Consider the following 17816-nt stretch of genomic DNA (forward strand, 5'->3'; position numbering starts at 1 on the left):
TCTGGTATCCTGGACATATGAGATCAGTGATTCAACCAGTCCCTTTATTAGGCCATCAATGTATTTGCCTACTCGTTCCAAAGGACCTCTCATTGCCGAGACAATGGGTCTCCCTGGAGGATTTTCCAAGTTCTTATGTATTTTAGGTATAATATAAAATACAGGGGTGTTGAAATCTTTCACCGTCAGGAAATCAATTTCCCTTTTGGAGATGAAAGAGGCTTCAAACGCCCAAGACAGGCAGTCATTAATCAGTACTACCAAAGTGCTGAATGGGTTGTGGTCCAACTTTTTATATGTAAACTGGTCAGACAGTAGGCGGCTTACTTCCGCCTCATACATATCAATGGGGAGTAGTACCACATTGCCCCCTTTGTCACTGGGTTTAATGATGATCTCTTTAGATGTTCGAAGTTTATTTATTTATTTATTTATTTCAGGTACTTATATAGCGCCGTCAATTTACGCAGCGCTTTACATATATTGTACATTCACATCAGTCCTTACCCTCAAGGAGCTTACAATCTAAGGTCCCTAACTCACATTCATACATATTAGGGACAATGTAGACAGGATCCAATTAACCTACCAGCATGTCTTTAGAGTGTGGGAGGAAACCGGAGCACCCGGAGGAAACCCACGCAGGCACAGGGAGAACATGCAAACTCCAGGCAGGTAGTGTCGTGGTTGGGATTTGAACCAATGACCCTTCTTACTGCTAGGTGAAGTTCCCTAAGGGCTTGGCGTTCGTGGGGTGGTAGATTCCCAGCATCATAGATATGCCAGTTAATTTTGGTCAGATCCTCCCTTTGTTGGCTTTCCTGGGGCCACCTGGTCCCTCGGTTTTTCTTTCTAGACTTTAACAAATTACTTCTACATAGTGAATTAAGTTCAATTTTCCACCTTAAGGCTACTTGACCACCAGGCCTCAACGAGGCCTTTAATTTCAAACCTTACCTATCGGGATTTCAGTCAGGTGTTTGTGAATTCTGTAAATCAATGCTACTTCATGTCTGTGTGTATATATAATATTCAATGACAAGATGATTTTTCAATTTTTGTATATACTTTTTTAAGGTACAGTTTGGATTTTCATATTTATTATTATTTTTATTTTTATTTATCTTTATGTTGGTCTGTACAATTGTGATTGATGATTGTCCTTATCATGCATTTTGATTTGGTAGGATACATGCATAAAATGCTCCAAATGTACTTTTTACTGATCACCACCAGAGGTCACTATTCAGTCCCCACTGATTGGTCTTTAGCCATGGTTCATATGCCCATACATTGAGGGTGTGGCTGCAACTCCATCTGGGGTGAGGTACCTCGGTTGATAGTTTAACGGTTCTGCCCCACTTCCCGGCACGCGTGGGTCCTCTGTCGATACCCCTTACGGGGTTCGCTCTGGGCCCCTTTTGGCCTTTGGGATCTGTGGCCCTCCGCGGGCTCCTTCCTGTTTGCATCTCACTCTGAGGCGCAGAAAGGCAGGCCGCATGCGTGTTGGTGATGCGGGATGTGACTCCGCCCCCCTGGGTCGGGCTTCATCACGCCGAGGAATCCTGTGATGGACCTCAGCTGCTCTTGGCTTAGCGCTGCTGTCCTCACTCCTTTGTCCAACTGATACCAATCGCGCAGCTGTGCGATTGGTTCAACTCAGACCTTACACAGGTATATCTACCTGCACCCCAGGCATCGATTGTGATGTCGTGGGGTTGTTTGGTGGATGTGCCACACAGATATGAGAAACACAGTAGAGGTATGTAGGAGAGTTAGGACTCTTATGTTAAGGCTCTTTTTTCTTTACTTTTTTACCCACTCCCTTTGTGCCCTATTTATGACACATTGGGAGTACTTGGGTATTTATGCTCTTACTATGTTGACAGCTCTACCCATTCAATAATATGTTTTGTGAACACATTTGTCTTAATGTTGTTATACACACAGATGAATGTGTAAACACCTCCTTCTTCCACCATTTATATCCATCTTGCTGCTGGTCACAGGTTTGGCAGGAGCATATGCTCCTATGCCTAGGGGTCCTTGTAGTTGAGACAGTTGCCATCTCTGTATTTCTTCCCCTCCATGCCCTCCCTCCCTGTTTCAACACCTGGGTTTATCCATATTATCCGTGTATTTCCGATCCGTGGGAACACTCATCATCAGATCTCTGGTCGGTTGTATCAACGATTTGTCCATTTTGTAAGTACAGTTTCTACTGCTGTTCATTATGTTGTGTTAAGATATGCGCTCTTTTTTTATGACCCAAATGACATAAGCCTCCAAAGAAGGACTACAAGGTCCGAAACATGTCAGGTGTCATCGCATAGTATGCACATATGCTAGCCCACCAACTTTTTGAAGGGCGGCTTGTTTCCACACCGATGCGTATTTTGGATACACTGTATCGTGATATATTTTGCTGTTCTATTGCCAGTGCAATTTTACTGTATGTTTATATGTAATAAAGTTTACTATATTTTACCTCATCACCTGGTCTGCCTATTAAAATCCTGAGGGGTTATACCGTGCCTTGAGCACCAGGTCTTTTTTTCTGTCGTTTCAATTGGATTAGACAGAGCAGGCATTCTAATACACATTTAGCAATTCCTTTTCATTTCTAACAGTGCTCACTGGAACATTCAGAAGTTTCGAAATTCTTCTGTAACCAATGCCATCAGTATGTTTTGCAACAATAAGTTTGGGAAGGTCTTGAGAGAGCTCTTTACTTTTACCCATCGCGAGATGTTTGTGTGACACATTGGCAATGAGACACCTTTTTATAAGCCATCAGTTGAGATTGAACCAGCTGATACTAATTTGCACTGAAAAGGGGCAGGATTGCTTTCTTATTACTGATAGATTTCAGCTGGTGTCTTGGCTTTCCATGCCTTTTTGCACCTCCCTTTCTTCACGTGTTCAATACTTTTTCCCTGTGTCATTGCATTTTATTACACATAACTTAATTTCTGAACGTATCTGTTTTTTGGTTTCTTTGTATGTATGGATTGCATGGGTTGTTACCGACGTGGTGAAAGTTTCATGTCAATAGCACCTTTAGAAATGGTGATGTGTTCAATGCTTATTTTACCCACTATATATATATGTAGCAATAATTCACGGTGGAGCTGCTGGTTTAAGCGGGCTTTTGCCGTCACCTTCGTCACCTCTATTCCACCGGAACCGGGTCTAGGGTCCCGTTGAGTTTACCATATACACTGTAGGCACTGGACACTTGAGTATCTTTTCCAATGCTTTAATAAACGTAAATTGAAGGAAGTAGCAGGAAAGAGGTAGAAGGAAAGTTGCAGAGAAGCTCAAATACCTTTTCTTAGTGTTTTTTATGTAGCATTAGGGATTGAAACTTGTAGCTGAATATACTCTCTCTCTGTATAGTTGAATCTTTGCCCGCCTAGGTTTCTCTCACTAACCTAGCAGCCAGTACGTAGCACGAACAAAAGTCTCTGCCACAGACTTGATTGAAATAAAACCCGTACGATCCTCTGCCACAGGATGTATTGGTTCTTGGTGAACAACGAACACAGCACCATGACCTTTAAGCCAACCCGGCAGTGCTATGCGGTAGGATTACTTTAGGATACGTTCTCCAACTGAGTCACCAGGCCCCTCTCCAGACCAGCACTCTGCATGATCCTTCTGTGACGGGTCCTCCCCTGGGATCTTCTCAGTTGTCCAGCTTCTTCACATAGGATAGACAGCTCAGGACCATTCCTCTGCCGCTGTGGTAGGCCCCAGACAAGCCTCTGGGCCCACCCACACGCCGCAGCGCCGTGGGCCTCCCGATCGGAGGACCACGAGGTAGTACTCTTAGCGCATACCTGTTGGCCAGGAGGGCCAGCAGGTGGACGAAAAAGGACCCTGAAACATGGCGTCTGTCCCAAAAATACCCTCTCCCAGAATGCAACTCGGAGGACCACCTCCACCGAGTTATCTCCGGGACAGAGGAGCACTTATACACTTCAACACTGGCCCATAGTAATGAGGACACCCACAGGCACAGTGTGAAATATTACATACAACTCAGCCAAGCTGGAACAGAGGCAAATCTGACCATGTATGAACAGATAACCCATTAAATTTACCTATCAGCAGTAGATTGAAAATCTACCAGCGCTACATATATATATATATATTATATAATGTTATCATTGCAGGAATATTTTTTGCTTCCTGCTAAGTAGTACACATCTACTGTGCTTTGCTGATCCTCTTAGCTGATGGTGGCGTTGTCATCATGTATGCATTTGTCTGTACCACATAGCCAGACATTGGCCCTGACCTATAATTGCAGGAACATGAAACTATAAAGCCAATGACCAGTAGCATCCATGGATGACTATAGGCATGCTGGTTAATACTTCAAGAGTCTCGTGAGTCTGCCAAAAAGATTGCATCACTTATGTTTGACTGTCAGAACTGCAACCCAGCCAACAGTACTAAATTGCATTCACCTAGCTTCCGGTATTGAAGGGGTTCGGAGATATGTCACATAACAACTGCAAGCAGGATCGCCCAAAATTACCTATGAGAGGGCAGTATACAAAAAATAGACTTGAATATTGAGAAGATGGTATATGAAACCACTGCAGGTATTCATAATAGTATAATGTACAACCCAAGGCAGATGTAGAAGATGATGATAGACATGACAGACATGATGGAGAGCTTATATAAATGTAAATCATTTTTTTTTACAGTGCAACTGCCCTTCAGTGCCACTGCTGGTTATATTGAGACAGATTTTTCCAGCCACTGCATGGCTATAAAAACATGTTTTTTTTGTTTTTTTTATTTCCAACAGTCTATTCCTATAACAGAGCAGATAAAAAGAGCTTTTTAAACATAAAACACATATAAGAAGACTGGGAACTCAGAATTCACAGTGCAGTTGTTATAACCTGACTAGAAGGTAAAAAAGCACAAAACATAAAATATATTGTGTTCCATTTGCAAAAAAAATTCAGTGTGTACTTATAGCTCCCTAGAGAGTGAGCAATATTTTATGGATGAGTGGGCTGACATTGTAACAGCTGTTCTGTGGCCAATCAATAGTCTATCTTGCGAGGAAGCTATGACCTTACTGGTGTTTAACTATGTAGCTAGTGCAGTAACAAGATTGGGCACGTGTTAAAATGCTACATTGACTGTTATTAAAAGAATAGCATTATGGAGAGTGACAAACAGACGTAGGCCTCATGCACACTGGACGATCTGCCATCTCTCCTAGACTCCTTTCCTCCTGGCAGCAGCATTTTGGCAGAAAAAATGCTTGACATTTGTAAACACATGTAAAGAATTTAGGCACATCAAGTGCTTGGGAATTAATTCATTTCAATGGCCAAAATAATAATTTATTCCATTAAAATTAATTAACTTTGGAGCGCTAAATGTGCCTAGCTTTTTCGCATGTTTATATATGTTTACACACGTAAAGCATTTTTTCTGCCAAATCGTCCCTGCTCCTGGACGCCCTGGCAGTGGGTTTTTTTTTCCTGCCCAGTCTCTAAACTCCTTTAAATGCCTATGTGTGCATAGATAAATAGGCTAACATGCGGTGTCGTGTTCTGCCTCTAAACGCCACACCAGAAAGCAGTACGGGAAAGGCACGTTCTGTACGTGTTTCCTGCACCACTTGGGAACGCACTACGCTTGCTAATGTATTAACAGTACCCCAAACGTAGATCGCAAACACATTTACAATCACCAGATTGCATGGTACCGCAGTACCATGCAGTTTGGTGTGGCACATTTTTAAAAGTAGGCCATGCAATACTTTTACCACATTTCATTGCAATTTGCAGCCCATTCAAATGAATGGGCTGCAAAATTGCACTGCACAAGAACTCATGAGAATCGCACAAGAATACCGTTTGTGCACTGTACGATTCTGGTGTGAATAGCCCTTAATAAAGGCAAATATACTATGCACTGCAAGTGCACTTGCTCCAGAGCTTGGTAAATGAGGTAAAGCTTCAAGTTGCAAAGAATACTCAATCACATGCAAGGAAAATTAAAAAAAAACTGCATTTTTGCTTGCACATGATTGGATGATAGAAATCAGCAGAGTTTCCCTTCAGATCCAAGTGCACTTGCAGTGCACGGTATATTTGCCCTTAGTAAATCAACCCCACTGTGTCAGCTATTGTCTTCACTTAGTATATATTTTAAGAAATGATGTGCAGGAAACGTTACAGATTCACTTTAAACTGCAGCACATCCATAGATAGCTAAAGTTTCTCCTCAATCTGGGCAGCAAATGGATAGGTAGGGGTGGTGGGAAGGCTTGCATTTACAGGTAGGGGACAGGCATTATAGGAAGCTTGTTGCTTTGTTCTTTATCAGAGAAAGCATATATTGAGTTTATAGTAACTTTCAATATAGCTTTTAGATTGCTTCATATGATATTCATATTGTCTAAAACATACAGACTTGTAAATCCTTTATTTGGTGGTCATCTTAACATCAGGGGATGGAAATAGCATCCTTGTTTAATGACTATTTGGATGAGCTTAGTAGTTAGCATTAAAAAGTATGTTGTTTACCTGTTTAGAAAACAAAGGATGTTGTAGTGATTCAGGCGACTGCTATTGACTTGCATAGATACAGGAGATGAGCCTCCATATGTAATAGACAAATATGGCTTGAAAATATATTTACATATTATACACAAAAACAGTAAAAACCCATTCACATTTCGCATTGATGTAACTGTAGCATGCAAACCACAGTGCATTGATAGCAAAGAAAAATCCCAAATTATGAGTTATCATCAGAACAGGAATAGAGGGAAAACCCTGAATAATCCTAATTTCAAAGGATTTTGGTGAACAGTAGGGGATTTTTGCTTCTGGGATTTCAATGGGATGCTTTGTGCTTTTTCATTATCTTTTAAGATCCTTGCTCTTGCTGGCTTGCTGAAATCTACTTGATAAGGAATTTGTCCGCCTCAATCTTTAGTCTTGCAGTTGTCCACCTGTGACCTTAGAGATGGCTGCCTCTAGTTTCTTCCCAAAGAAAGATTTTATTTTAGCCACAGTGCTCTTTTGGCAGTGATTTGAGTAGGGCATGGCCTGTGCAGTGCATCGGGTGGTGTCAATTGCCATGTCTCCAGTGAACCCTGTTGTAATTTTCAATTCACTGAGAGGTTGAGTGATGTCTGCTTTGGGTATGTCTTAATTAATTGCATTTTCAATATTTTGGGTCCAGGCACGGATGGCGTTGGCTTCTGAGGTAAGAATGATGGCTGGCTTGCATGCTTTATCCGCTGCCTGGAAAGATTTCTTGAGGTCAAGGTCAACTCTTCTATCAAGTGCATCCTTAAAACAGGCTGAATCTTCCATGGAAGCGTGACATTTTTGCCAGGCACACTACTGCAACATAGAGAGGCAACAGCAGCTTCCAAAATAGGATGATTTAGCGATAACCTAATTTCTGCTTTTTGCCACTTGTCTTTAAAAAGATCCTTATATTCTTCCAAAAGATGGGTGTTTTCGGATATGAGGAAAATGTCCTTGTTTTTTTGGAAGCTCTTCCCACTTCCTCCCAGCTTATGGCCTGCTAGACTGTTTGAATGTAAGGCTGTACAAGTGCGAAACTGAAAACTGAGGTCTCTGGCCCTTCATCTGATGAGGATCCAGGATTAACAGCTCCCATGAGTGTGGTGCAGAGGAACAGAGATGAGAAGGAAGGTCCATAGATTGGCCCAATGTGAGGAGACTGAGAGGATACTACTGCCGGAAGCAAACGCAGAAACTGGTTCTCACACTACTTGCTTAAGATAAGATGCAACCTGCTGACTTTCCCAATTGAGTTCAATATAGGCCTCTTCTATGCATTCCCTACAAACCAGTTTGTTTGCCACAGGCCCAACACGTTTTCCCACTACAGCATTGAGAGTGTTTTGAGGACGATAAAGAGTGGCAATCTTCATACTTCTTTGAAGGTCCTGTGGACTTCTTAGAGCGTGACCAGGCAGAGCATGAACAGAAATGTAACCAGTGTCGGGCACTCTTTCTGTACCTTTGGGCACTTACCTGACTATAGCTCCCTTACCTGGAGGTCATTTAGGGATCTCATAGCAATGGCACCAAAGTAAACTGTTTGGGAGAATACAGAGATATGGGTAAAAAAAAGTAATCCACAGGAAAGAAAAAAGGACCTACAAGCAAGCAGACACCTAGCAGCATACCGACTACTTTCTTCCTTGGGGAAGAACCAAGCCTGTCCCCTCAACAAAGGCCTGGCAGGTTATGGTGCTGTACATTTAAAGACTGTGAAAAAAAGGGGAAAGAACAAACATAACTAAACAGGTATAGAAGGAAAATAAAATAAACTAGGACAAAAATATGGCAAACTCCCTGCTCACTTTGTGCCCAGCCAAAGCAATCTCCATAGCCAGGCAGATCTTGCCCCTAGATAGAAGACACTGAATGCCCTAAAAGACCCAAAGAAGGGGTTCCCTGTCTTTAGCAGTCTAAGTCCTCTTGCACATGGCCATCATAATTTACTGATGTTGATACTCAGAATCTTGTTGACAGAAAGATCCTCAGTAAAATGTAAAGACCTTGTGCATACACTTATACAGGCTTGCGCATGTGTATACATGTGTAAAATCCTTTTTTATCCTATTCTAGTTGCCAGTGTTTTGAATTATACATGTACATACATGTGTATTACTGCACTCAAATGTAAAATGTTCTGTTTTTATTTTACGGCTCTGTAGTCATTGCTGTAATACTGATCCTTACATGTTGTTCCAACAATGCACCTTTGTTCAGATCACTAAAAAACTTGCCGTTTTCTTGCTCCTGTGTTCAAGAGGTCTGAGAACTGGGCTGCACCTGGGAGGGGCTGAACCCAGGCAGACGATGCACTGAGTGAGAGGTAGGAATGTACTTCAATTTAGTGGCAAAATGGGGTATGAGGAAAAAAATGGAGAATACCGGAGGTTCTTGTTCTTTTGTGCTATACTGGTTCTGAGGGTGGGATTAGAGGTGGAGCTCTATCACTCTTTAGCTGCCATGTAGACACCGGGAAAACAGTTTGGGATTTACAAATACAACACAAATGCTAAATACTGTAATTTAATTTTGCTCTTATAAATATGTAGCAAAACTGTAAAAAGACAGGAGTTTCCCTTTATGCCTTCATATTTTAAACAGCTATAGGGGCCTGGGACGGACTTGTAAAGAGTAGATGAAATAGAGCCGAGCTGTTGGTTATCACAGCCTATTTAGAATGTTAGTGCCGCTGTGTGGATTACTGATCATATATTCCATTTTATCACAGACATTTTCTACCTGTTCTCTTAGAAATGCATATGAAATAAAGTTGAAGTGCATACAGCATAACCAATCAAAGTAAGACTTGGAATATATAGAAGCAGATGTAAAGTCACCAGTGATCTGCTGCATAAATGTAATGAGCAGTGTACTGTTATTTAGGAACAATTACAATGTCAGTTCCATCTGCTGCACCCCGGTGTGATAGTGCTATTACATTTCTTGTATATTTATATGTAGACATTTTGTCACCTCTTGCTTCTATCACAGATCCTATTTTCTCATGTTCTAGCCTTTCATCATAATTCCTCACAGAGCTGAACAGTTTTTTTATTGAGCATCTGACATTTATTAAAAGTCACTTCTTACTGAGGACACAAATGAGCACAGGTCTGAATAGATGCCCAATCAAAGTTGGCGTAGGAAGCAGCAAAAAAAAAAAGCTACATAACAGGATAGAGGCGAACATTTCATACCAAGTTGATATTGTTTTCTTCCTGTTTGAGTACTGTCTTCTGCATAACATTTGTAAAGAACCAGACATTCCTTCCCTGGGGAGATTGCTTTGCAATATATGGTAGATAAGAGGGATGCAGTTAGGTCACCAGGAAGACGGGTATAAGGACACGAGAGGTCTCTAGACTTAAATATAAGAATAAGCGCTCAATAAATGAACAGTACCTAGTAAGTGGACACAGGCAAAATAATAGTTCTTTGAGATCCTAAACATACATTTGGTAAAGCAAAACAAGACAAGAATTTAGGCTGCATTTAGGATTACCTTAAATTGATGATGAAGTTAAAAACCATGGAAAGTTGTTGGCAAGATGGTATGTAATGCCAATAGGGGCCCATAGGCTCCATCCAAAAATATACACTTGCACATATATGGTATAACTGTCCAGAATATAATATAACCAGAACACAGAAGTAAGTAAAAATATTGAGAAAATAAGAGGAATGAGCACGCCCATGGAACCATGGACATGCCTATTCCATAACATAGATATTTTGGTGGCACGGTATGGGAAATTATTATCCCTAATTTACCTAAGGCAGTGAAAAGGCTTTTGAAACATTGGCATCCACAGGATATTCCTACTATGAAAGAATGGATCACATAAGTAGACTATTCATGTTTAATAGAAGAATTATTGCACTTGCACAAAGATTCTGCTAATGTACAGTATTTATGTATTTTTTGGAACAATATATGGTGGAATTTTATTAGGTCTGAGGCCTATGTAGATTTGATAAGCAAAATTTAGGTGGAGGGGGAGTTCCTTTTGGGGGGACGGGGTTGTGTTGTTATGGAGGGTGGGCTATGATGTTATAAGATATCTGTGTATAATATACTGTGGAAAATGATAAAGAAAGAACAAATAAAAAATAAACTATGGAAACATTAGTTGGGGACAGATTGGCCCTTTTCAAGATACAACTCTTATAGAAGCATGCAAGATCTGCAGAAAATATTTAATTCATTCATTGTTGAGGCACATGTGCCAGATTGCTATGCAGTTACTTTTTTTACTGTGTTTGTTATTGTTTATTCCTGAACATCCAAGTCTGTGCATAGAGATCAATAATATGAGCTATTGAGGCAATAAACAGTTAGATACAGCAGCACTGCACACAGGAATCAGCATGGAAAACCATACAACGGTGGTTTGGTGCAGCCAACTGCTCTGGGACATATTTAAATAAAGTGTAAGTTCACCTTTTCCGAAAAAATTAACTAACAGCTCTATACAATCCCCATCCACGCCCCCCTCTCAAGTCACTGCTGCACTTATCTCAGTGGGTGATACAGTTTCATCATCTACACAGCCCGGTGCACCTGTTTTGGGGTTTGAAACTGTGCTGTTCTTCCTCTTTCCTTGGGATGCCAAAACCGAGTAGAACAGTTTTGACTGGTCATCACCGTTATGATTGCGCTGATCAATCAGAACTGCTGAAGTAGGAAAGCAGGTACCTTAAATTTTGACTATTTCAGGCCGGTTATATTTATGTTTAATGATTGACTGCTTAAAATGGACCATATATCAATAGTGGGATTACCTTTAAAATACAGCTTGGAGGGACAAAAATATAACTCGTCAAAAACAAAATATCTTCTACCTGTAAATCAAATTACAAGTAACCATAATTTTATTACCACTGACTTCAATCCACTATTTTCTTTTTTGTTAGGATGACTACATCAAGAGTTGGGAGGACAACCAAGCAGGAGATGAAGGTAAAATAAATGCCACAAAACATCACACATCTTTTCCTTTCTATAAACAGGTATATGGAAATCTCTGTGATGTCATGGTGACACTGTAAAGCAGCCAGATCGCTGTTTGTTCACCCCATTTTCTTGAACTTTGAAATTGAACTCCTAGTAAGCAGCTAAATACACAGTTGAAATATATCTATTTATATACAAATATAAATAGATATATCAGCCTGGATGTCACATCACTTCCTAAAACTCAACCTATCCAAAACCGAGCTCATTATATTTCCTCCCTCATGTGCCACTTCCCCTGATCTCTCTGTCAAAATCAACAGGTCAGTTATCAACCCGTCCTCCATGCCAAGGTTCTAGGTGTAATCCTGGACTCTGAAGTATCCTTTCAGCCCCACTTTCAATTGCTGTCCAAAGCTTGCCACCTCAACCTCCGCAACATCTCCAAGATACGCCACTTCCTAACCAATGTCACCCCAAAGCTTCTAATCCACTCCCTGATCATCTCTCGCCTCGACTACTGCAACTCCCTCCTCATTCGCTTACCTCTAAATAGGCCATCACCCTTCAGGCCATCATGAACGCTGCTGCAAGGCTCATACACCTTACAAACCGCTCGGCGTCTGCTACCCCTCTCTGCCAATCCCTCCATTGGCTGCCACTCAACCAATGAATTAAATTCAAGATACTAACAGTAACTTACAAAGCCATCCACAACCTGGCCCCCAGCTACATCTCCAACCTAGTCTCAAAATACCAACCAAATCATCCAAAAACCTCCTGCTCTCAAGCTCCCTTGTCACCTCATCCCATGCTCACCTCCAGGACTTTTTCTGAACCTCTGCCATCCTCCGGAATGTTCTACCCCAATCTGTCTGACTATCTCCTACTTTGTCTACTTTCAGAAGATCCCTGAAAACTCATCTCTTCAGAGAAGCCTATCCTACCCACACCTAACAACTGTACATTTATTTTATCCATCAACACATACCCCACAGTTATTACCTCTTGTATCTCTTGACCCGCCCTCTTAGATTGTAAGCTTTAATGACCAGGGCCCTCTGATTCTCACTGAATTAATGTGTATTGTATTTGTACTTTCTACCCTCAAGTTGTAAAGTGCTGTGTAAACTATTGGCACTATATAAATTCTTCATAATAATAATAATAAAATACATACAATACAGTATATGTGTACTGTTGCACCAGGCTTCATAATTTTATTCAGCCATTCCTTTGGTCCTGGACCACTGCTGTCTACACTGCAGTTAAATGTAAGTTCACCTTTAGCAACTTTTTACAAAAAGCTCCTTATGCTACTCCAAGTCCCCTGAATATTAAATACCAGTGCCCCTGCTTTCCATTACATATGCAAGTTTTGGGGATCAGGAGCTCTGAAAAAAAACTGCTGGCCCCTTGATCCCCCTCCATCCTGCCATTTGCAAGACAGGCTGAAAACTACAAGTGTGCACCACCTTGTGGCTGCTCTGACCCATTCAATCTCAACCACTAGAGAAGGAGAGAGCTCAGCTCACTCTGTGTGTGCGCAGTTTGAACATGTCAATTGTTCTTAAAAGGAATGTGGAAACTGCCTTGATAACTCATTCTGCTAAAAATCATGGCCTGGTTGTCATGCTGAGCCAATAACCCAGAACATTTCATTGTATTTCATTTTATTTTCATACATAACCGGATTAATTTGTATTTTATATCTGCCTGGAGTTCAATTTTTTTCTAATTTTTTTTCTTTCTATCATGCTTTAAGCAGTGGTCAGTTTGGCTGTGAGTGAATGCCTGAATACGTTTTCATCAAAGCTAATAAAATGTACAAATATAGTGCTTGTTCCTGGGGTGATTCTGGGAGCAAGCTCCAGTCCAAAGCTGAATGAGGCAGTAATGACTGTAGAGGATGGCTTTGGAAATTTAGGTGACAGATCTTATTAAGTAATGAACTTAATTTTGCACACACTAATGGGCTGCAATCTGTCCAGTAGCTTGTGTGTGACTGCTTGTTGTATGCAGATGGAATTGTGGCTAAACTTGCAAGTTGTCTTTGCATACCTCCCAACATAAGAATTTGAGAAAGAGGGACACCCTGGAGGACATAAATGTGGGACGTGTATAATGTGCCATGGCAGGAATTGAAAATGGCTACATCATGCAGAATTTTTGGCATGGCTTTAAGAGGCATGATTAATTAGAATCTGAGTTTCCTTATAGTATACAGTACACACATTTGCCACAGTCCTTGTATCCTGAAAATATAATTACTGTGCTATGAGTGAGAGCCTCAGCAATGCACATAAACCTAAAAAAATATAGATGGAGAGCTAACACTTTCTGAGCATTTCTTAAAGAATGACTTCATTAAAACAGATGAAAATTAATAACCGGCAACTACTGAGACAATAAACACGTTGGTCAGAGATATGTAACGTATAGCACAGCTTACAGAATACACGGGGGTAGCACTATGTAATATACAATATCATGCATAGAGTACAGCAGTCAGGACAATGTAACATAAAACATATGTATGGGCAGAAATCAGGAGTATGTGTCATAGTGACACTTAAATTGATGGTCAACAGGAAAAAAAAAAAATCCCTGGGGTCAGCAGGACAAACAAAATGGCTAAATGTCACTGGGAGAAAGAAATAACCTGGTGTTAGTGGTCAGTAGGAGGAAACATATGCCCCAGTTCCAGAGGTTAATGAGGGCAAAAAAGCATTGGTGTTGGAGGTTGCTTTATACGTAGGAAGATAAATATGGGGAATGGATTATATTATAAGAATATACCGTATTTTACGCCCCATTAGATGCACCTAGGATTTAGAGGAGGAAAACAAGAAAAAAAATATTCTGAACCAAATGGTGTACTAAAATATTTACCAGTGTCCATGAAATGCAGCCTGACCTGTGCCAAAGAAATGCAGCCTTTCCAGTCCCATAAATGCAGCCTTACCAGTTCCATAAATGCAGCCTTACCATTTCCATAAATGCAGCCTTAGCAGTCCCATAAATGCAGCCTTACCAGTCCCATAAATGCAGCCTGACCTGACCACATCACATCCGCCTGACAGAAGACAGAGCAGTCCGAGCGGCCGTACTCCATTCGGCTGCTCGGGCTGCTCTGTCTTCTGTCTGAGTGACAGGCCCAGCCGGGATGTTGCGTCGGTCCTCCGCTCTCCTGCCTCTCTTCTGCCGGTACTAACATGGTGGCGGTGGGGGGGGGGGGGGAGGTGCCTGGTCAGTATGCACTCCATAAGACACAGAGACATTTTCTCCTATGTTTTTTTGGGAAAAAAGTGCGTCTGATGGAGTGAAAAAATACGGTAATAAATATATATTTTATATATATATATATATATATATATATATATATATATATATATATATATATATATATATATATATATATATATAGTTATACTTTGGGAAATGGATGCAGAAAAAAGAACCTCTATAAATTTAAAATGCAATACAGAAGTAAAAGATGAAATTTTTCATCAAAACTAAAGATTAATGACCTGTACAGACCCCAGATCAGCACCCTTTCTTATCCCCTGTACAACCCTTTCAGACCTCAGAACAGCTTGACCTCTGAGGGAGACTATTTCCAGCCTTCCCTTGTGCCTCTGTGTTGTTTGAGATTCTGCCACATTACCAGAAAAACAAAGCAGAGATAGATTCTCCCTACTCTCCTGTGCAGGCGTTGCTCTGGTCTGAGGTCTGATACTGGCTGGGTTTGCAGGACCCTGGGGTTTAGTTTAGGTCCTGCAGAAATTGGAGTGGTTGGGAGGTATGGTCTATGTGATGAAGTCCTTGTAATAATGGTATTAAAAGATGATTTGGATTTGGGCTTAACTATTGTTGCATTCTTCTACAATTAGTTGTAGCTTTTTTTTTGCTTTTAGCTAATTTGCTTGTGGAAAGAATAACATGACCTCCTATATTTCATTGGTTCCAATGTGCTCCCAACCATAGAGTTTTATGATTGCTTGTCTTAGCTGCCTAATCACACAGAGAAAGAAAGAAGTACTTTTAATATTTGCTCCATGGAAATGGCTGTCAAGGGACAACTTACATTTGTTCCAAAGTCAACTTAAATGGGGAAAAAAAAAATCTGCAGATCAGTAAGGAAACGTTTTAACCTTAGTCTCCCTGGTGATGCAAGAACTATGAAGTTTTACTGGCAGGATTCCTAACAGTATAGCTTGCTCAATGTAGATTGCTTTGTGGTTGACAGCGTCAGGTATCTGTCAAGTAAATATAAGATCTTTTATGCTTCCCTAATTAATGTTGATTATGTCTGCCCGGCATCGTTTTTATTAGCATACTGTAAATAGCATCCTCATAAATGTAATCTCTAAATAGCAGAAGAGGACAGAGAAGGGACAGTGTTGCAGGTCTAGCCGTTTGAGTATGAACACAAAAGCCAGGCATTATCTAAAGGACTAATTAGTAATTCACAGCAGGAGGATGTGGGCCTTGTGAAGAACTGCTAACATTGAAAGACAGCTCTGCTTTGTATAAATTGTGTTCAATTGCCCAGTCTTTGCTAAACAAACACAGCTCTGGGAGGCCTCTCTAAACTCACATTATTTTGGAATGAGCTCTTTCAAAAGATGATTAAAGACAGCACGATGTAGTAAACCCCAAATAAGTATTTTGCTTCTTTGACTAAAGAGCTCATCCACTGAGATAAGGTCCTGAAACATTATAAGCTATACTCATAGCACCCCATACAGGGTCTTTGTACCACAAGCACCTACCTAGGCCAGATGCCCATCCATCCTACTCCCATTACTATTATTCATATATACAGTAACAATATTTGTCAGATTAGTCTAAAGTCAATACAATTCAGAGTGTCATTTTCTTATGGAAGTCATTGGTTCTGTCTGTGGACAACATAACACATCTCCCCATTTTATGGAGAAAAGGAGAAGCAAAGGTGTTCTGCAGACTTAACACACTCCCAATCCTAGGGTGACAATACTCCATAAATAATGTACAGTTAGTGAGCTTTGTCACACTAAATCAGGAAGTGTGTTACTGGCAGGATCACCAGGCAAATATTCAGGGTAAACGGATAAATACTTCAGCCACAAATTCTATAAACTGGCAAGCTACAATATATCACATACACTGGTGCTTCTCAAAAAAAAAAGTTAATTTGTTTCAGTAATTCAATTCAAAAAGTGAACTCATATTATCAAGATTCATTACACACAGAGTAATATATTTCAAGCATTTCTTTTTTTTTTTTTTTCTTTTTGAGGATTTTGGCTTACAGCTAGTGAAAACCCAAAATTGTGTATCTCAGAAAATTAGAATATTGTGAAAAAGTTCAATATTGTAGACTAATTGTGTCACACTCTAATCAGCTAATTAACCCAAAACACCTGTAAAGGTTTCCTGAGCCTTTAAATGGTCTCTCAGTCTGGTTCAGTAGGTTGCACAATAATGGGGAAGACTGCCGACTTGACAGTTGTCCAGAAGAAGGTCATTGACACCCTCCACAAGGAGAGTAAGTCACAAAAGGTCATTGCTAAAGGAGCTGGCTGTTCACAGAGTGCTGTATCCAAGCATATCAATGGAAAGTTGAGTGGAAGGAAAAAGTGTGATAGAAAAAGGTGCACAAGCAACAGGGATAACGACACAACCTTAAGAGGATTGTCAAACAAAGGCCATTCAAGTATTTGGGGAAGATTCACAAGGAGTGGACTACGGCTGGTGTCAGTGCTTAAAACGCCACCACACACAGGTGTATCCAGGACATGGGATACAACTGTCGAATTCCTTGTGTCAAGCCACTCCTGAACCAGAAACAAAGTCAGAAATGTCTTACCTGGGCTAAAGAGAAAAAGGACTGGACTGTTGCTTAGTGGTCCAAGGTCCTCTTTTCAGATGAAAGTCAATTTTGCATTTCATTTGGAAATCAAGGTTCCAGAATCTGGGGGAAGAGTGAAGAGGTACAAAATCCAAGTTGCATGAGGTCCAGTGTGAAGTTTCTACAGTCAGTTATGATTTGGGGAGCCATGTCATCTGCTGGTATTAGTCCACTGTGTTTTATCAAGTCCAACGTCAGCGCAGCCCTCTCGCAGGAAATTCTAGAACACTTCATGCTTCCCTCTGCTGACCAGCTTTATGGAGATGCTGATTTAATTTTCCAGCAGTACATGGCACCTGCCCACGCTGCCAAAAGTACCAATACCTGGTTTGATGATCATGGTATCACTGTGCTTGATTGGCCCAGCAACCTCACCTGACCT

General features: G+C 40.8%; 1 protein-coding gene across 1 annotated transcript in view; it reads left to right on the top strand.

Moving 5' to 3' along the window:
• Window positions 1–7236: 7236 nt before the first annotated feature.
• Window positions 7237–17816, top strand: part of SPOCK2 (SPARC (osteonectin), cwcv and kazal like domains proteoglycan 2) — a 56455-nt gene continuing 45875 nt past the window's right edge. Inside the window, exons 1-2 of the mRNA XM_073597643.1 lie at window positions 7237–7254; window positions 11499–11544. Coding sequence (XP_073453744.1) covers window positions 7237–7254; window positions 11499–11544 — 64 coding nt within the window. The remainder of the gene's footprint in view (window positions 7255–11498; window positions 11545–17816) is intronic.

The sequence above is a fragment of the Aquarana catesbeiana genome, linkage group LG08 (assembly GCF_042186555.1).
Source record: "Aquarana catesbeiana isolate 2022-GZ linkage group LG08, ASM4218655v1, whole genome shotgun sequence".
In the NCBI taxonomy this organism is placed as follows: Eukaryota; Metazoa; Chordata; class Amphibia; order Anura; family Ranidae; genus Aquarana; species Aquarana catesbeiana.